This window comes from Haemaphysalis longicornis, unplaced genomic scaffold (genome assembly GCF_048455015.1).
Source record: "Haemaphysalis longicornis isolate Haplotype H1 unplaced genomic scaffold, Haemaphysalis longicornis Haplotype H1 scaffold_88, whole genome shotgun sequence".
In the NCBI taxonomy this organism is placed as follows: Eukaryota; Metazoa; Arthropoda; class Arachnida; order Ixodida; family Ixodidae; genus Haemaphysalis; species Haemaphysalis longicornis.
This window is the reverse complement of record NW_027526456.1, coordinates 1035150-1055844: the sequence shown is the minus strand read 5'-3', so window position 1 is coordinate 1055844 and position 20695 is coordinate 1035150. Positions and strand designations below refer to the sequence as shown.

General features: G+C 49.4%; 1 protein-coding gene across 1 annotated transcript in view; it reads right to left on the bottom strand.

The window, feature by feature from the left end:
• The window catches only part of LOC144150973 (uncharacterized), a 38239-nt gene extending 37000 nt beyond the window's left edge, over positions 1-1239 (bottom strand). Inside the window, exon 1 of the mRNA XM_077682273.1 lies at positions 1211-1239. Within this exon, the coding sequence (XP_077538399.1) occupies positions 1211-1239 (29 nt within the window). The remainder of the gene's footprint in view (positions 1-1210) is intronic.
• Positions 1240-20695: the final 19456 nt, after the last annotated feature.

The following is a 20695-nucleotide window of genomic DNA, read 5'->3' as shown; positions in this document are numbered from 1 at the left end:
TCATGCTATTTTTGAAGCGTTCCACGCTATGCAACAGCTCCACTGTTAATAGCGAGAGATTATCTTTGGCTACGTCTGATGAAGCGCTCCTGCAACATGGTGAAGGGATTGAAGCTCGGTTCATTTAAAGGGGTACTTTGTCCCTATAACAACGATACAAATTTTGTTACAAACTTCAAAGAAATGCTAGAGATGGTAATAAAAACAGACGGATCAACGGCAACTCCCCGGACGTTTTCTGGTGACGTCATATTGACGTCACTGAATCCTGCTTGTGCGATTGGCGGCTGCCGACCAAACCCACAGCCAAGAAACAAGGCTGGGCGATTGTAGTGGCATCTCCACGCTCAGTTTGATCGTATAACACTTGAATGCTAACGCGCGGATAACAGTCATCACTGTTTCTGCTTCTGGCCTGTACTTCGCCACTCGTGCCCATATTCGATCACTGCAGCGCGAAAGTTTAGTTTTTCAATATTTCTTGTTGTTTCGGCAAAAACATTTGCGTTTATAGGGAGTTCTGCTTTCAAACTGAACTAAGTTGTATTTTGTACTCGCGGTCTCTTCAAAGGCTCTTTCCATAAAGCATTCTACAATAGCCTCCTTACAAGTCGCCAGGAAGATGTTCTAAGTCATGCAGCGTGCCTTTCAGTAAACAGCTATATTTGAAATCCTTAAAAATGTCACATAAATAAACCGATCAAAGAGAAAAAAAAAAACATTCAGTGAAGAGAATATTGCTTTCGGAAAACGAGCTTCGAAGCCCCTCTCCTTATGAGCCCCTATATTAGACCCATTGAAAAGCGAATTTGGGAGACCAGACAGTTGGAGAACCTAAGATGGCAAAATCGAGATAAGCGACGAGATCATTGCCTCTCTAGTGAGGCAATAATTTCAAGTACGCCCGCAACACGCGCTTTTACATTTGTGTGTGTTTCGCAGCGAGGCCAGCAAAAAAAAAAAAAAAGCGTTTAACCTATTTTCAAATTGTGCCAATCAAAATGTTTTGAAAAAGAAGGCGCCTTGGAACTACTTAAATTTAAAAGCTTGCATCGTGGCTGTTATTTATATTTACCGGACATGGCCACCTAAAACCAAACATCTAATACTTAAATAAACAAATCGCAGAGCTGCCATAGCTAGTTTTTGTTTTTAGAGCAAACAGGGAGTCCATGGACGTCCCGTTCTTCACCTCCGTGGTGGATCTTACCTGAGGACAACCAGGGAGTCGACAGGCATGATGCGCTTTGGTAAAGTACCTGCACGACAGTGGGCGCAACCAGAAAAACATTAGGCTTGATCAAGCGGACCATCAGGTGCATTGCGAAAACTTTACGTGTACATTGAGTAAGTGAGACAAAAGATTGTAAGTCAAATTGCCTCGACCGGCACCGCCGACGTATAACTGGCTTAACTCGATTGTAAAATGAAGGAATTGGCCAAAAGGCAAGTGGAATTTGGACCACCCAAGGGTGGAGATAACTACAGAAAGCGGCTAGCCAGGAGTCCGGTGCTGGGGATAATCCCCTGATCTCCCCTGGGGAGTAGCGGAAGTCGCTGGGTTGTGGGAGAATGGGTGGGAAGAAAAGGGAACGGGTTTTTTTTTAGTTTGGAAGAGAAATGGGGAGAGCGAGCTTTTGTTCTGGTCTGTAGATATCTGTCTCCTTTGGAGGCCTGATCTCTCATTTCTCAAGGGTATCGGGCGTGTACGGTCTATTCCTCCACACAGCTCCGTGCAGGAGCTGTGTACAGAACTACGGTCAATTCAATCTTTCTAGCGCAGTATCACAAGCTACGTCAATTTGGAGGTGTTGCTAAAAATCACCCGGAATAAGCCATTACCTTCAATCATATCTACGGGAATAAGGAACGCGATTGCAGCGCCATAGCACTCAGCAGAAAACTTTTAACCGGAAACTGTTTTATTCCTGGGTACAAAAAGATTTCCCTGACGTCATATCCGTCACGGAAGTGACGCTAGTACAATGAAGCAAGCGGCCTGTTAAGGGTGCACCCCCTACACACAGGGTCTTCTTGCGGGGAAGCAACCTTTACTACTAAAGAGTACGTTACACTTAGGGTTGTTCGTTTTCGGGTTTTATATTTTAACACAATCACGTTGTATGCCGCGGTAGACCAAGATTTCACTGACATCATCTCCGTCACGGAAATGACGCCAGTACACCTTTTCCGTAGCGACCCGCCAGCAGGACGTCGCTCGCCAAGCCCACCAACAAGACAGCCGTCGACCTGCAAATCATGCTCAGCTGCAGATTTCGCTGCATATTTCACTCTCGTGTTTCACCGATTCCTATGACACAGGAATCCTCCAGACTATTTTGTAACACTCCAATCTTCCCCGTAAATACCCATATCGTTAAGTGGAAAGAAGTGCTTTCTAGCATTTCTGCTGTTAGACACAGTTACCTCAAACGATATGCGTCTAACTGTAAGTTTCAGCAAAAAAAAGTTTGTTAAAACGTACCTGTCGTTTCTGTCTCACTTCATCGAAGTTTTTTTTTTTAGCGCTCTAACTCTTTCTTTTTTTACTTACGGCAATGCAACATGTTTCGTTAGGGAGGCTGGAGTCTCGACATGATGTAATGCAGAATACGGGTGCATTGAATCTCGGAATTTCAGATTCTGAGACATAAATTCCGACAGCGTATACCTACAATGCCATTTTAACGCTGAATCTAATCCTTGTAAAAATTTTGTCCCTTTGGTTTGTGTCGCCGAAAGGACTTGCGGCGCCTGTAGATCATGAAATATATTTTCCTTTGTCACCAGCTTTTGTGAAGCACAATACGACTTCTTAGTCGTAAGCTAGACAACTGAGCACACCGGCATCGATCGCAAAGTTCCCTTTTAATTTCCCATTTCATTGTCCGCACGAGGCCTTTTAACAGCGAAGCTCTTCTTTGTCGAGGCTTTCACGGGACGATGCGTAGTAACGCGCGCGCTATGTGGAGACTGCATAGCCTAGCGAGGGGTAGAGAAAGCGTTAAACACACGTGCAGCGTAGTGGGGAGAGGGAAAGCAGGCGCCAAGTGGAGGTGGGCGGAGCCAAGGAGAGGGGGAAAGGATCGGCCAGTTGGAGAGCGCGCTCCCAACAGGTGGTTCGCAATAGCGCGCATATAGACGAGTGCGCTTGGCGGTCGCTTCTCTCGAACGTTAGGAAAACGGCCGAAGTCGCGCACTCTCCGGAAGAAGAAGCCACCCGTCGAGAGCGCCAGCGAGAGATGGCGCGCGAATGGGAATCGATCTGCTCACTCTGACGAGGTCTATGAAGCTTAGCCTTGCGATTAGGCCACGCCATTTTCGTTGCTAACATCAGCGTTCGCGACATTAGGTCAGTGAGGCTTGGCTAATTTTTTACTAAGCTCAGCGAATCCACCATCATGATTCGCGCGATTTCAAAGTTTATCACAGAGCCCCGACCGCCGAGCGCGGAATATACACATCTGTACAAGGCTACACTCGGGTCCATCTTCAGAACGCCAACGGAAGTCGCACCTGCGCCTCGTCACTGCACCGGCTGTTCCTCCGCGCGCGCAAAGAGTGCCTTAATTAGAGCATTTTGAACGCGACACACGTCATTTCTATGATTTGTCGGACTTAATCTGGTTATAAATTACTGCAGCGACAAAAAATGAAATTAGGTGACAAAAAGTAGGCAATGCCTCGTATTAAGCGCAATCTCTTTTCAAACGCGCGCGCTCGTTGACGCCCGGGTACGTCGCTTCGGCGGAGTGATACACCGCGGTCGCCTATCTTAACTTGTACCCGAGTGTACCCTAACCGCCTGGAGGCCTTCTAATATGGAGTCTGCAGTCAGTGCGGTCAGCAAAACATGAAGGAATAGAAATGACTGCGACGAAATGCCGATACTGCATGATGGGCAACGAAAAATAGCGGCAGGCAGCAAAATCCCAGCGAGCAAACGTCACCTTCGTGGCGCTTAGAGCGCTAAGCACGGTCGGCATTGTGTGCGAAGGACGTGCGAGCACGGTGCCGAACGAAACGTTTTTCGCTCCGGTTTTCTCGCGCAGCTGTATTCCTCTAACCAGCTAAGGAAATTTTCGTGTCCGCGTCAGCCCGGGCTACTACTACTGGCTACACAAATTAACATACCAGGCTACTACTGGCTACTGGCTACACCCAGGCTACACAAAGTTCTGGCACCACCAGGGATTGAACCTGGGCCCGAAAAGAAGCGAAGCGAGAGCCAATCGTCTTGGCGACGAAGCTACACGCACAAGTGGAGGCGGGGAGACAGACGGTGGTTTGGATTCAGCGACGGCTCCGGCCACGGCGACGGCACCAGGTCAATATACTTCCCACAACCACACCTTTCTCCATTTTACTTCTCTTACCACATACCCCTCCCACCCTCCTTCAAGCGCCCACACTGCCCCGTAATCTCGACTGCAACAACTCATTTAGTTTGGATAGGATCAGGAATTTCCGGTGACGCGCTCCCGGGCCGCCACGGCGCAGGGTGGACTACCGGACTAGGATGTCCAGCCACCACCCACGGTCTCACTCAATCAAAAAAATTACACCATCTTCCCGTAGGGGAACCCTGAGTAGTATGCGAAGCAGCCATGGGGTCGACAGAAGTTCCCATTAGTTTTCAGTTGGTCGTTTTCGTTCACTTCAGCTTCACGTGCCTTCGCTGTATCAGTAGCATCTTGACGTAGTTTGAATGAGTGAAGGACATTAGGCGCGTTCGTAGCACATGCTCCCGTCTCGATTTGTAGCGCCGTGGGAAGAGCGCCACGTACCTCCCGTTGCGGCCAGAGTGTAGTGGGATCGAAACCGGGCGCTGCCTAGCTATTTCTTTTTGTAGTGCACCGCGCTGACGTCAGCCCAAACGCTGATGGGGTTGAAGAAACGCGCATGCGCAGTAGAGTGCGGACGGCGGATGACAAGGGAGGGAGGGACACAGCCCCGAGCATCAGATGCTCCGCATCTCAAATAAAAACGTTCTCCAATCCAATACAACCAAAATCGACCTGCCGGCGAGGACGTGGCTGCGATAGAAGCGCAGAGAGCTCGGTTTCTTTTACGTGCAGGTTCCGTGGACTGCAGGATTCGCTCGGAAGGCGCACCGAGGTCACTCTATGATAGGAGGCTTGGACGCGCTTCCTCTCCGCTGTGCCAGCTCGCTGCGATGCCCTTCTGTCGCAGCCATGTACCCTTGGCTTCTGATGAGCAGTCCCACTTGAGGATTTGCCCACTCCCGCACCTGAGCGTGGCGTGCCGCAGTGGAGCCCACAGTCGCGACTGCGTTCATCGGCGCCTATTATCGGCCCCTGCACTTAGCAACATTGACGAACTCACTCACCTTGGCTGTAACCGACAGGGCCGCCGCTGATAAGAGGAAAATGATGATGGCCCGGTGGTTGGGGTGACGCCGCCGAACCAAAGCCTCGCGTTTTCAGACTCTTCTTCTTCTTCAAAATGGCGCGTCTCTAGCTGTTCCAGTAAAACACCATTGGATACTTACAGAAATTAATTGGCTCCGGACTTTCAATTGCACGTTAAAATGGACCCATTGGCGTATCGTAGTACGATGTCCAACTTGACGTACTGACTCCAATGCTGCGCCCTAGCCAATACCGTCGCATACCCAAAGTTGGGAACACATTACGGGACGTTTGTTTACTGGTTGTTGTAAAATGTTTTATCATATCTATGGAGAAGGCACGTTGGCTTAAAAGGTGAGAGCAAAACAAGAAGGGAAACAGAATTACGGCCTCTCTAGAAGGCTAAATGTCTTGGACAGAAAGACGGTGAAAGAGAGAGATGGAGTGGAGGGGAGAAAACTATTTTTCCCAGGATAGGGTCAAGGTAAGAAGACTACAGAGACAGAGAGAGAGAGAGAGAGAGAGAGAGAGAGAGAGAGAGAGAGAGAGAGAGAGAGAGAGAGGTCTTCATTGGGCAGGAAGACTAGATCGATGTAAATAGGGGGCGTACGAGGTAGGGGGTGGTCTGGTACACCTTGGGGTTTGTTGGTATGTCACCACGGTATTTCGCACCGTCAACTTACCTATGATATTGTTTATGCGGTTCGTCTTAAGCCGTACCGCATTACGTAAAAGTCTTTATTTTGTTTCGTAAACTTTTATTTTAGCATCGGGTCGATGCATTGCTGTGGGGTGATGTCGCGTTTATACATGTATCTTTGTAAATGTACATTGCGATCCGTTTGTTTTGTTTTGTTACCAACGCTTAAATACGGTCACTTATCCAATGTTTCAAACAGCACCTGCTTGCGCCTTCTGTTGTATATGCCGTACCCGCCAATTTTGTTCGACAGGTATGGGTGTCATCTTGTCGTCACTAACTTGACTGGTCTTGTTTGATCGAAATTATTCTTGACCGCATTAGATGATTCTAGAAAGTGAAGCATTCTGAGATAAATAGAATCAGATCAAACTCCGCTACAGTCCATTTACCGACATTCGTCTGTGCACATCTCTATGTTGAATTCTCCTTGGACGTTTGCGTATTCTTTACGTTCATGGCGGAGCACAAGTTCGCTCCAATAAACTTTGTCTTGAAGATTCCTGCGTGTTCCCTGTTTACGTGACAATAAACATACTGCTCGTGCGAGGCGCATAACACGCGAATAAAAAGGAAGAAGCCAGCGGTGAAGGCCCAAATAAGGGCGTGTGTTCCCTATCACAAATTCCTGCGCACCAGCTCCTGACACGTCCATCACGTAATAGTCATCACCATAGAGTTTCAGACAATAATAACTAGAGTTGAAGCTGGCGCTAGTGCCAACGCGAACTGCGGGGCGGCGCTTACGCTTCGATGGGATTAGAGTTCCGGTATTAGCGGCGAGCGCGAACACAGGCGGCGCTGCGAAGCGCGCCTGCGTGACGTCAGCTTAGGTGTTCTCGCATTTGTCGTCTGCTTCACTCAGGATCGCTCTCCCTGCTGTTTCTTTGCGCTTGGTCAACGTCTGATGCTTGTCCGCACCAGAATTGGCGTGTGGGTAACTTTTTATCATAATAATAGGCGTAAAATCACATACACTAGCTCATGGTGTCAATTAAAGTAAAGTTTTGAATACCGCTACGGGAGAAACATTGCCGGCGCCACCCCATTCCTTGCGAAGCCGGTCCTGTGCGGAGAGCGAAGAGTCGGAGCTAGGCGTCAGCTTCTCATGTAAGCATTCGAACAAAAGGAACAGTCAGCTGCTAATAACCGACAACAGCGGAAATGGAAGACCAAAACAAATTCTAGGCCTTCAGGGCTGTCGGCTTTGGCAGAAGGCATCACGATTCCCTGTAATTATATTTAAGGTAAAACAGTTTTTGCAACCTTGCCGAACGCTCGAACGCGTTTTGTCACATCACTTTACGTTGTCAAGGCATGAAAGTTTGCCGACATGCACTATAGACAGCAAAAACTGTAGGTTGAGTTCCAAATAACCCAGTGTGTATATACGCGCGTGCTGATTCTATACCACGCATCTAACCAGTATGGAGGTTTATTGAGCAAAACGAGTCACGCCTTCGTTAAATTTATAGTAACACATATATGTTTGTTAAGACCTGTAGGGATATTTCGGAACATTTTGCACAGCCATATCTTCCCGATATTCGGATATGCGTTATAGGAAAACTGCACACAAGAGGAGGAGGAGGAAGGGGAAGAGGGGAAAACTTTGTTTAATAATTAAATTAAATCAATCTGATTAGTGGGCCGGCTCCGCAGTCCAGGACAAGAGAGTAAAAGTAATTTTCTTCCAATCATAGAACGCCATCCCGAGTAGATTAGGATTTGTTCTTCGCGCCTGGTAGGGTTGAAACGCAATGAAGAGCTACTTAGAATTCTTCTTCGGTTTCGAGTCTTGTAATATATTTATTACGTTAGTTAGCGCGTATATCATGCCTTCAACACCGTAATCATGTCATCATTGTTCGAGTTGAGAGTCAGTTCGTTATGATAACGATATAATTACGACAGAAATTCGGAGCACAAAAGCCGCCTTCGAGTACTGTGGACCACGTTGTTTAGGGCGCGATCGCGGTGGCGTAGCACAAACCTTCTCATTGTGTTTGCATGTGAATAAACAAAGCACGCTGCGGATATGCACCTTCTTGCACGCAGCCATAATGAAAGCCAATTTGTGAAGAAGGGAATGTATGCCATACGAAATGAAGGAAATATCCACACGACATTTGTGAGGCTCCTAAACATCCCGAAACCTCCTAATAAGAAGTTGGTGACGGCGCAGAAATATTAATGCGTTGGGAAGAAAAAAAAGCCAGAAACATTAATCCGATGCAAGACAACAACGAAAGAAACAGAAGAAAGCCGCTTTATTTCCTGATGTGCGATGAGCGTGTAGAGGCCGCTGCTTGGTACGTAGTAGTCCAAAATAGAGGGGCTTTACGTAGTATTAGACTGTTGAGTCTTTATAGGAGCACCTCAAAAATACTGCAGGGAAGCCTACGCATTTTGAATACTTATTGAGAAGCTCTGATCGCTGATCCTCGCGAATAAGCAAGAAAGGACGAGTTACACACGATCTTCTGACCGATACTCTGAAGAAAGTTGTTCTCTATCTCTTCGTGTGTTGCAAACTTGTGGGGGATACAGCTTCAAATTATCCAGATGCGTCAGAAGCTGGCAAAACAACTGAGTCGCTAGAAATACGCTTTTTAACGCACTACAGCAACGAAGCGGGCGATTTCTAGCCCAAGCACTGTTGTTCCTCACAAGCGGAGTGTAGCAGGCGACAGCGGCGCGAATCCCTAAGCCGACGTCAGAGCCAGGAGACGCCACTCAAAGATCTCACCGCCAATATCGCGTAGCGCAAGAGTTGCGCGTCTGAGTGCCACATGCCGCGGGTTCCAGTTCGGCAGGAAAGCCCGATTTCAGTGTTGCGCACAAGACCCCGCATTTAGTTAGTTCTGCACTACTGAGCATCGGCGTTTGAGGAAGCGGAGGCAGCGGCAAGCACTCAGCTGGTAAGCAGCCGACTATCGGGCGCCAGTTTTTGTCCGTGCCGCTCCTCCCCCCTCCTCCTCGCCGCTGCCGCTGGCGCGGCGGCCCGGCGTCAGCTCCTAATTCGAGGAGGGTGGCTTTCCCGCACGCCCTGTAACTCAAGATGGCGGATGGACGCGCAACTCTGCTGCCCTGGAGAGCTATAAACAGGAACTCTAGCTGTGCTTGCTCACGACGAGAGTGCCACACGTGACGCCAAACACCCACCCGCTCTCGCGGGGGTGCTTGTCATGCTTGATAAATTACTAGTGCAGCGTTCGCCTTTAATCCGGGTTTTAATCATAACGACGTTTTATTTTACGGCCTCTGTATTTCCGGAAATGTATGTATGTATAAATCTTTATTAACAAAAGGGGTGGCTAGTGGCCTAACAAGGGGGGGGGGTTGTTTCGAAGGGGGTGCAGTGCTCCTCTAGGCTTTAAATTCTTCGGGCATAAATTAGTATTCTGAGGTCCTCACGAATTTCAACACGCGAATTATCCCTGGCCAATCCCCCTCTGTGGGTATGTGCGAAAACCGTTATGCCATCATCATCATCATCATTTCGTAGCGGGGACGCGATTTCCTCGGAAGATTAGGCTTAACAGCTGATGCTATAAAATACACCAATTTACACATCTTGACACGCCTATTCGCCCCGAGCGCGAACACAGTCGGCCTCTGGCGGCGGCGGGACGAACCACTCCTAGTGTGGATGGCGCTCTCGCGTCGTCTGCTTTTTCACGTTGCGTACGGCGCAAGACGCGTGCTGCACACGACAAAACAAGCAATATGTGTGCTCGTTTGGCAGTAAGAAATGACATAGTTACCTCTGCTTGCGCATTTCCTCTATAAACGCAATAATCAGCGGCCGTTGCGGGTTAATGCGCTGGTTTAATTCCACGAAACATCTTCGCCTTGGTCACCGCTTGAGTGTGAAACGTGTTATAAACATTGCTTCCACACGTTGCACTTTTCTTATTGTTGAGTGCAGTCATCTGTCGTTTCGGGAACGTCGAAGGGTGCTTTTTGAAGGTGGCGTAATGATTATTTAAAGGATAAAAGTTTAGTACGCGAAACGGGTAAGAAGCGACACGGCCTGTGCATACGCGGGAAAATTCCACACCCTTGTAAAATTGCGCTGTGTCCTTATAGAAAAAAGACACAAACAAAAACATTTACACTTGTCACCCGTTTCCTTAAATTTAGGGTGCACTGTCAGAAGATATGGGGAGTCGACTCCAGAGAGCCAACAAACCCCACCGAATCTACAGGGCACAGGTGACAAAGGGGGTGGCCGTCTGATGTGCGGCTTTCGCCGACTAGAGCGGCAAGAATGAGCAAGAGCCTTGAACGGAAAACAGCACAAAGACTTATATTTAGACAGGCAAGTTACAACACAAGCACGAGGTAGCAGATCGATAATGACAGACAACTTAGATGGAATTCAAATACAAGAAACAGTCCAATTCGACAAAATGATACAAACAGGACCGTTAACAAATGAATATTACGAATCGGAGCACTTAACAAAAAAAAAAAATGAACAGTTCGATGCATATGAGAGACAGAGTCCCAGCATATTCACCGACCGGGCCGGACGATGCACCGCTGTCGGAGGCGAGTCGGCTACCTGGGAAGCGTGGCTTCGCTGTAGGCCAGGCCGTCCGAGACGATCACGGTCTTTCGAGGCCCGGGAGCACGTTGGAGTCCTCCAGGGCGCGGGTCGCCGATGGTGTGATGTACAAACTGTCAGGTGCAGTTGTCAATCACGACGTCCAAACGTAGCTGGTGGGTTTAGGTGCGGCTTCTCTTTTTATAGGCACGCCGGCGCGCCGGCGCGGAGAGGGAGAGCACAACACACCACGCGCCCGCCGCCGTCAGCGAATAACTTCACTTCTCCCTTCTAGAATCTTCGACGCTCTTTAGAGCTGGCAAGGCCACGCGCACCTCCTCGAAAGTACTGGAAGCTTCGACGAAACTGGAGCGGCGGAGGTTTTATTTTTGTTGTTTTCTGGCCGGCCAGCCGGCGTAAGATCGTGTTACCGCCTCTTCGTTCGAGAAACTTCCAGCTTTGTCTCGGGCGAATAGAACAGAACTGAATGAATCGGACGACTGAAGAAGAGTTAGGCGCGGTACAAAAAAATGAAAAATTTATACGATACTTTTAGACGTCGTACGCTCGAGTTTGTGACACAGCCCCCCAGTTTCAGAATATTATGCAATAATATTCCCAAAACTCACAAAGTCGTGCGTACGCGTCGTTCACAGTTAGTGAACAAACGAGGCTGTGCCTACTAATACAGAATCAAGTACAGCCCAATGTTCTTCCTAAGAATAATGACAGGTACAGAATTCTAGTACAACGGTACAGGTACAGAACAGCGGTTTGGCGCAGATTTCTCAACAATACACATCCTAGGGACAATTCATAAGTTTGAGAACAATAAAGTTCTAGCAGTCGAATTAATCCAGTGCCCATAATAAATGTCTGGCCAGTAGCCATCACAAGTGCGAAACTCATGAAAATACAGCGTGCGTTCCAGTACGAAAGTCTCGTAGGCTGAAATACAATGAGTGTACGTCAGTACACAGAAATACATACAGTGCACTGATACAATGAAACGCATAAAAACATAACTAATATGTTGTTCACAAACAATAACATGCAACCGCAACGTTCACGAATGTCACAAATAGTGAACGCCAACAATACACGGCAAATGTACTGTAGAACAGTGAAAGTAAAGTTTACGCAGAACGCAACTAGTACGTGAATATACACTGTACAGCCAGAGCGACAAAATAAGAACAACGTTCGCGTACAGTACGACAGAGAAACGTTGAATACAACGTTCGAGTATGCAGTACTCGACATGAAAATACAACTCTGTCTTACACAACTCCACTCATATCCCACGTGCATACCTAAATTTGCATTCTTCACGCTTAGCCCGTGTCTATCGGGCGCTTGCGTAACTGCGCCTGCGGAATTCTTTTCTTCGCAAAAGTTCCTTTCCAAATGTCGCGCGAAGCGACAAACTCTTTCACCGTGATACCGGGCCCGCGAAAAAGCTTCGGTGTCTGGGCCTTCGTCTGGCGAACATCGGAGCGCCTAGCGACTTGGCCTTCCCTCACCTTTCCTCGTGTAGTAACTGACCGGTGCTTCTTTACACCTGTCCGCTGTCTGCAATGCCGGCGCACACGTTTGCTCCTAAGCTTGCGCCCAAATCTGCACTCTTTCTTTCGGCAGCCCGGCTGTTTGCCGAATTTCTGAAGGCCGGTTTTCAAACGTTTGTTCTTTCCACGACCTTCGGCACTTATTTTTCTTCTGTGCGGCTCTATCGCAGGGGCCGCAGACCTTGGGCGCCGGAAATGTGCCAGCTTCGCTTTTGCCGGTGCTCGCGTTACGACAAGCACGGCTTCGCCTCTCTCCGAGGCATCGAATCGGGGTTCTTTCGAAACAGCGGGTGGTTTCTCTCCTATCGCTGAAGTCATAGGATCCCCGCCGACGCTTATGTACGGCGAGTTCCCTCCGCGGAGTGCGGCTCCGCTTCGCACGGGGGTTTCAAACTTGACCTTAGGGTCAGTCTCTTTGCTCCTCGAGCTGGCAGTTTCGAAAGCGACGCTAGTCTGCCCAGCCAGTTCGCAGACTCGAGCTGGGTCTTCCTGCACAACGAGCGTGCAACTACCCGTGTCTTTCGGAAAGACAACGGTTTCCTCGGGCGCTCTCCCCGCAATATCGGGTATCCCTTCGTCTAGAGGGTTCGGCCCCGACGTAGTGATGACATCCACAACCGGGATGTTATCTCCATCCTCAAGCTCCGCATCACCTGTAGGATCATCGTCCTTCCAGGTCTGAAGTGGTGCGCTTTCGCACATATCTGGAGGCGTTACCTCCTTGCGGATCGCGGATGAATCCGCCTCTTTGCTTCTAGAGATATCCGGGTTTTCCTTTATCGTTTCAGGGTTAGCACTTAGGCCACTATACCCTTCTCTCGCATTTTTCTCAGGTGATGAGGATTCCGCCTTCAACCATTGTATCTCGAGTCGCCTTTTTACAATCTCGAGTTCAGCTTTGCGTGCTTTCTCCTCCCGCTCCGCTTTCGCTCGCTCCCTTTCTGCCTCTGCCTGGCGGGCTTTCTCTTCTCGCTCCGCTTTCTCTCGCTCCAACTGAAGTTGCCTCTGAAATTCTTTCTCTCTTTCTCTTTCAGCCCTCTCAGCCTCTTCTCGTGCTGCCTGTCTTGCTCTCTCAGCCTCTTCTCGTGCTTTTTCTGCCTCTTCTCGCGCTGCCTGCCTTGCTCTCTCAGCCTTCTCGTTTTCTTCTTTTTCTTTCTGCGCAACCCACTTCCGCAGTTCGGCCCCTGAGAGGCCCAGCTTGCAGCCCAATGCTACGATTTTCTCTAAATCCATGATTGCAAATGTATCGCAATCTAGCCACAATACTCTAGCCTCTAGCTAGGTATGTCTACGCAGAGAAAGTTAGCGAGAGCACCCGCTTATAAAGGTAGTAGCAACCTATGCCAAAAAAATTCCAGGCTCTTTCCCTTCCCTGCCGCTCACATCAGAGGTCCTGTCGCGGACGCCAGAAATTGTCACCCGTTTCCTTAAATTTAGGGTGCACTGTCAGAAGATATGGGGAGTCGACTCCAGAGAGCCAACAAACCCCACCGAATCTACAGGGCACAGGTGACAAAGGGGTTGGCCGTCTGATGTGCGGCTTTCGCCGACTAGAGCGGCAAGAATGAGCAAGAGCCTTGAACGGAAAACAGCACAAAGACTTATATTTAGACAGGCAAGTTACAACACAAGCACGAGGTAGCAGATCGATAATGACAGACAACTTAGATGGAATTCAAATACAAGAAACAGTCCAATTCGACAAAATGATACAAACAGGACCGTTAACAAATGAATATTACGAATCGGAGCACTTAACAAAAAAAAAATGAACAGTTCGATGCATATGAGAGACAGAGTCCCAGCATATTCACCGACCGGGCCGGACGATGCACCGCTGTCGGAGGCGAGTCGGCTACCTGGGAAGCGTGGCTTCGCTGTAGGCCAGGCCGTCCGAGACGATCACGGTCTTTCGAGGCCCGGGAGCACGTTGGAGTCCTCCAGGGCGCGGGTCGCCGATGGTGTGATGTACAAACTGTCAGGTGCAGTTGTCAATCACGACGTCCAAACGTAGCTGGTGGGTTTAGGTGCGGCTTCTCTTTTTATAGGCACGCCGGCGCGCCGGCGCGGAGAGGGAGAGCACAACACACCACGCGCCCGCCGCCGTCAGCGAATAACTTCACTTCTCCCTTCTAGAATCTTCGACGCTCTTTAGAGCTGGCAAGGCCACGCGCACCTCCTCGAAAGTACTGGAAGCTTCGACGAAACTGGAGCGGCGGAGGTTTTATTTTTGTTGTTTTCTGGCCGGCCAGCCGGCGTAAGATCGTGTTACCGCCTCTTCGTTCGAGAAACTTCCAGCTTTGTCTCGGGCGAATAGAACAGAACTGAATGAATCGGACGACTGAAGAAGAGTTAGGCGCGGTACAAAAAAATGAAAAATTTATACGATACTTTTAGACGTCGTACGCTCGAGTTTGTGACAACACTGCACACGACCCGTGCGCTATCGCCCATACATTACCAGACACGTATTTTACACCCGCAAGCGCCTGTGTGATCGTGTCCTTCTCGTACCTTTTCTAAAATAAATACCATTTTTGGACAGTCGTTGTTTATACTGAGGAGGAGGAATAAACATTTATTAAACTGTATCGGGTTGCTATTTAAAATACGTTTCTATGGCTGCGCAAGAGTATTTAGGGGGATTCCTCGGTAAAATTAAGCAGTTGTGAGTTTGCGTCTGTCGTTGGCCTTTCGTGTGTCATGTTCATATATATCATTTTGAAATCCGACATGAATCACCTTGTCCAGAAACGTGCCTCACTCAGCATAACCAAATGCCTAATATGGTCACGTCTTAACCTCTTAAGGTGGACCTAAGTCTTAAGAAAGAGGACAAAACGCGTAATATAATGCACGCTGTTGCCCACATGTGTGAGGGGTGTGTGCCATGACTCGCTGTTTTTTTTTTTTTTTTAATTTTTCCCACAATGCTTGCTTTCAATACAATTTTGAAAAAGGCGAGCCACAATTCCTGGACAATCCCGGGCCAAAGGGGGGTTAATCAGTTTTAAAAATACGTAGTGGTTTTTCACCGCTACAGAACACGACGCCTAGTGTAGTTTCGATTGTAAGTAATACTGATAACCATAGTTTGGCTTTTCGCGTTACATGCGTTCTCTTCTCGCTGCTCTTGCAACGTTGGCAGGACCCCCCCCCCCTCTTCCCGAAAAAAACTAAATGCACAGAATTTCATTTTTTTAACCAATCCTCAAGAATTATATGCCAAGACAAAGGCGATATTCAGTGTACAAAACAAAGTAGTTACCGGGAACCCGTTGCGCTGATTCGCAACGAGAAATAAAAAGGAAATGTTTTACTACATCTGCAACAGCACAACTTCATTTATTGCCATCTTTAGGGTTAGTAAGCGACCTTATACGCAAGAATGCAAACACATCTCGCTGTTGCAGGCACCTGTTAGATTTTAAAAGGAACGCAAATGGTCAACAGAACCGCCGTAACAGAAAATTTGTGCTCACTGTGAGGTCCCAGAAGCTTGGTTTGCACACTGTAAACCTGCTTGTCACTTTGCGAAAACCTAGCTAAACATGAGATGTTGCTTGTACTGCGTGCGTTGACAATTCAATTCGCAAGTTCACTTGCGACGAGAGCCGTAAATAAGTGATCCGAAACCGTTATACATCAAAACTTCCTTCAGAGTCGTTAAAATTTCATTTAGGAGACCCGCTGGAGCGGTTACATTTATATCCCTGCGCTGATCCAAATTCAGTAATTTTATGCTGCCTTTCGAACACACAAAAAATATCGTAAGCTTTTAGAAAGAATGTCGGGGCATATAGGTGATGTTACCATTTCAGGGCATCCCACAAATGCAAGAATGCGTCATGCTGCCGGTGAAAGCCATTGAGATTGCCGTTGTAAACTGAATCTCAGAGATCGATGCTTCCTGATTTGTTTCTATTTATGCTTTTATTGAAGACTCAAAGCCGTAGTCTGGAAAGATCGAGCTTGCTACGAGCCACAGCGTACAAGTTCATTGTCACAATTACGGCCATTCTGAGATTCCCGGTGAGTCGTCGCTTTTTTTTGGCGAAGTAATGAAAACTGACTGCCGCTTCCATGCTATACATTGAACGTTGAGGAACCGAACTACAGCATACCACTCTTGTTTGCACCTTTCGTGCGCACATACGGCGGGAAAAAGGCACGAAGCGCGCCCACAGTGTGCATTCTTACGGGCCGCTCAGCGGAGCATCCACACTAGCAGCGCGACGCTGTCGCCACCTACATGTCGAGCTCGCAGCGAATAGGCCGAAGCATTCTCTCTTTTTTTTCGTCTCGCTCACTGCAACCCTCATCGTCGTCGTCGTTGTCATTCTCTTCATGGCTTACGACACGCGCCGTTTGTGCTGCTCGTGTTTCGGAACGCCGAAGCGGAGCTTAGTCGATTTCCTTTCAGCCTATCAACGGACGACACGGCTGGAGAGCCACCGAAGCTTGTTCCCATTGGCTACTGCGCAGTGGCTGTCGGGAAGGAGTCCTGGTGAGCGGAACCTTGGAGTGACACCTGTGGAGAGACAGAGCGCTGCTTGGGGTACGACCTCTCGCCGGGACCCCCACGAGCGGCGACGTCAAGACAAAGGACGCCCAGCGCCCATCGTACTCGTCTCGCCGTCGCGGGGCCCACCGCTCCAGCCGAGGACTGCGGCCGCCCCTCCGGCAGCCGGGAAAGCAGCCCTGCTAGTGCCACCATCGCCGGGTCCCCCACGATGGCAAGGTATCCGCACTTCGCCACCAATTCGAGAGATACTCACTTGTAAAAATGACAATTTACTGGTGGGATGCCTTAGCTTATATGTGCTTCAGAAGCCTTTGGATTATATTCCTGGATCGCACTTTCGTCGCCATTATTTTTTATATTGGAATTGTGTCCAACCGTGAGTTGTTTGTCGCGAAGTGGGCCCCGTTAGCACGCGCTAGAGCCGGCTGCAACCAGCAGCGCAAACTCGGCGCCGGGCTAGCGACCTTGCCTGTGCTCGCCACTCCAGGCGCGAGCGCACGTGGCACGCCGCAGACGCTGGCCGAGTGTTCACGAAGGTCGAGCGGGACGCAGGGCTTTTCCTCGTTTCTTTCGTCTTGTCCGAGAACGAGTTGGCTCCTGAATAAAATATTTTTGTAGCGTCAGCTGAACGGGAGGAGGTTGAGCATGCAGTTTCGCGTGGCTCCTGGGGCCCAATTCTCTAAAACGACGGGCCGTCGCTTTGAAATGACGTGGCAGCGCCATACAAATGCATGTGTTTTCGGGTTGGGGCGCCGCTTTGAGGGGCAACAGACAGGTGGTAACCTTGTTGAGGATCACGGTAACCAGGGCGCGAAGCGACAATCAAAACGATGGAAAGCAGTGCGGGTCATTTCGCGCCCTGTTTACAGTGATCCTCAACGTGGTGCTCCCATATTTTTCGCCTCTCAAGGAGGCGCTCCGTGCACAAACAGCGCGAGCGGTTCTCGCACGTGCCGGCACCTTACTGCGCAATCCACAACGCGTTGTTTTTGGCGGTCCCATCTCCCCGCGAGGGGGACTCGAGTAAATGCGTCGCATAGGGGGTGGGTGTATTGCGTTAACGTTTAGTGTTTGGGGAGTTGGTGGTAGTGAATGCGTTGTATCAGCAGCTTCTTGACGTAGTTTGAATAAGTCAAGGATTTAAGGCGCGTTCGTAGCCTCCCATTCTGTGTCGGATTTGTGGCGCAGTGGGTAAAGCACCATGTACATTGCGTTCCGCCCGCAGGGTCGAGGGATCGAAACCAGGCGCCGGATAGTATTTTTTTTTATATAGTGTAGGGGGAGGGGTGCGGACAACGACGGTGCGGACTACGACGGACGTCAACGCGGGTGACATCGTGAGTTACTGAAATGCTCTGCATTTAAAACACATGCATTTGCAAGGCGCTACCGCGTCGTTTCAAAACGACGGCCCTTTTTCAGAGAAATGGACCCCTGGAGAGCCGTGCTGCGCATGCGCGAGGAGCAGTGACGTAACGCGGCGCCCAGAACGTTGCTCGCTGCCCGGCGTCTCTCACACATACCCCGCGCCCAGCGTGTTCGCCGACCTCCGTTCCGCACGTGGCGGCCTGGCCCACTTGATCATCATGCGAGGGTTGGCCGGGTGTAGAACCCATGGCTAGCCCGTCGCAGCAACACCCGCGTGCGCCTGTAGAACTACCTTAACCCTGGGGCGATTAATGACGCTGCGCAGGGCTTGATAATATACATGTGTTACATAATGCGTATACCGTGTGTGATATTAAAGCATGATAATCAAGCTAATCCTAGACAACCAGGAAAGCTAAGAATGACAAGCTGAACCTTAGCTCACGCTACGTATAGGCACCGGACAGTGAAGTTTGCGCGCGACTGCAGCGCCATCTCTCGCCGCCGCTTAGCAACTCCGGGTCGGTGGATGTCGCGACCGGCCGTTCAGCGCACGTAAAAACACGCGCGCTGCGTGCGGTTCGACGTTGTGTGGCGGAAGTTTTTTAAGAAACATAGTTATAATTACAAGTTGCAGTGTCCGAAAGGATCAAAATGCTGCAGGAAAGAATTAGTGGCCACGCCGCTACTGCTGCGTGAAGTACTGCCACAATCGCGGAAGGCAGCCTGCCATCGTTCTGTACAGGTTTCTCGGGCAGCGTCGCAAGAAATGGATTTTAGCAGTAAGAAAGCCATGACATTTTTTGTCAGTGGAAGGAGTATTATGAGTACGATGACTATTTATGCGCAGCGCAGACACGAAGGGCCGTAAAACTAAAATGTTTGCTTTCAGTGTTCCATACACATCGCGCGCTGCGATGAATCGCATGCCGTCGTAGTATTTGCATAACACAAGGTATTACGGCTTCCCCCACTATTGTTTTATCAGCAGTAACCTTTTTTTACCGACATTAAAAGCACCGAATGGATGCCAAAAGGCGGCACAAGAATATGTTCACAGCACTTCGCGGGTGATGCCAGAAGCAATGTCAAGACGGTCAGTGCGCATCCCACTTACTGCCCTACTTTGTTTCCCGAAGTGTACAGAGTGCGACCACTCATTCCAAGCGAGAGCGTGGAAAGCGATCAAAGGCAAGGTTGCATTCACTCGCGCTGACTTCTTTAATGCGTTTTGCGTACTCTGAAAGTTGAGGTTGCTATTGTTTAAGCAGAGGATGAGGAGAAGGAGGAAATACTTTTTTTGGAGAATTCTGAACGGCCTGAACAAACTGTATCACAATTAGCCGCTTATACGACTCTAACATTACACAGAAGATACAAGCCGAAACTAAACGAAATCTTCGTAAAGACAACCGCAGATCCACAGCAGATTTCCAACTGTGTGAACTGCGCTTACTTTGTCATAAGCTAATAACGTTTGGAATCCGTTTTTAATCAGTGACAACACCAACCGAGCTGAAGAAGGGCAACCGAAAAAGTAACTGTAGTGTGGTTGGGCGAACAGAGGAAACAATAACACAGACACGCTTCTGTCGTGGAGCGCCGTGGTATACGCTGGCTACTGACCTTAATTGGCGCTGTAAATAACCTTCGCTTGTGTCAGCTTGATCGTGGCTCATATTGAGTGGGAAAACACTGGGGTTTGAGAATTTAAAAAGATGTTTAATTAACTGAAAAAACTGGGATTACATATATAGACGGAGGAGCACTCAAAGAAGACGTCTGACGCGCTGCTCGGGCGTGGGGCGACTCCTTTGGGCAGCACACACACGCACCACGCGAGAGTCCAAAGCTCGCACCATACACGCTCGGTGGTGTAAACATCCGGCCGCGGTCGCTGCGGCGGTGGTGGTTTCGAGTGCTTCGTGATCCGAGCCCGGTCCCCTCGGCAGGCCGCTGGTGTCTGCTTTCGTTTTCGCCTCTCGGCGCAAGTATTCTCGGCGCGATAATTATCCGATGCTTCGGAGACGGCTGACACTTGCTGAGAATGGGACTTCGCAACGATGTCTGTCCCGTCAATTTCTTTCACGGCGCACACGCGCGCGGGAACGTACAATCTCTAACTTCTCGTGCACGCGAGGCCGACAGTAGTAGCTCAGCCCCGTAATTGTCCGGAAATCGCCCAGAAGCACTTCAGACATGGGGAAACTATTTGCCAGAACAGTTTTCAAGCACGAGACACCTTTCAAAAACAATCGCAGAATCAAACAACCCAGAGGTGCCGAATCTATGAACGCGCGCCGGCCGTCTGGCTCTCACCGACCCGGAGTTATCTCAAGCTTCCGTGGGGCGGCGCTGGGTGTACTTTATTCGTCGCGCCCTCTGAGCAGTGACCGGTGCCTATTGGCGGTGAGATGTTTGAGTGGCGCCCCCTGGCCCTGACGTCAGCTTAGGGACTCGCGCCTCTGTCGTCTGCTACACTCGCGCCGTTCGTACACTCGCACCGCTGTCGTCCTCTGGTGAGGGGCAGCAGTGCTTGTGCTAGAAATCACCCGCTTTCATGCTTCAGTGCATTAAAAAGTGTATTTGTAGTAATTCAGTTATTTTGCCAGC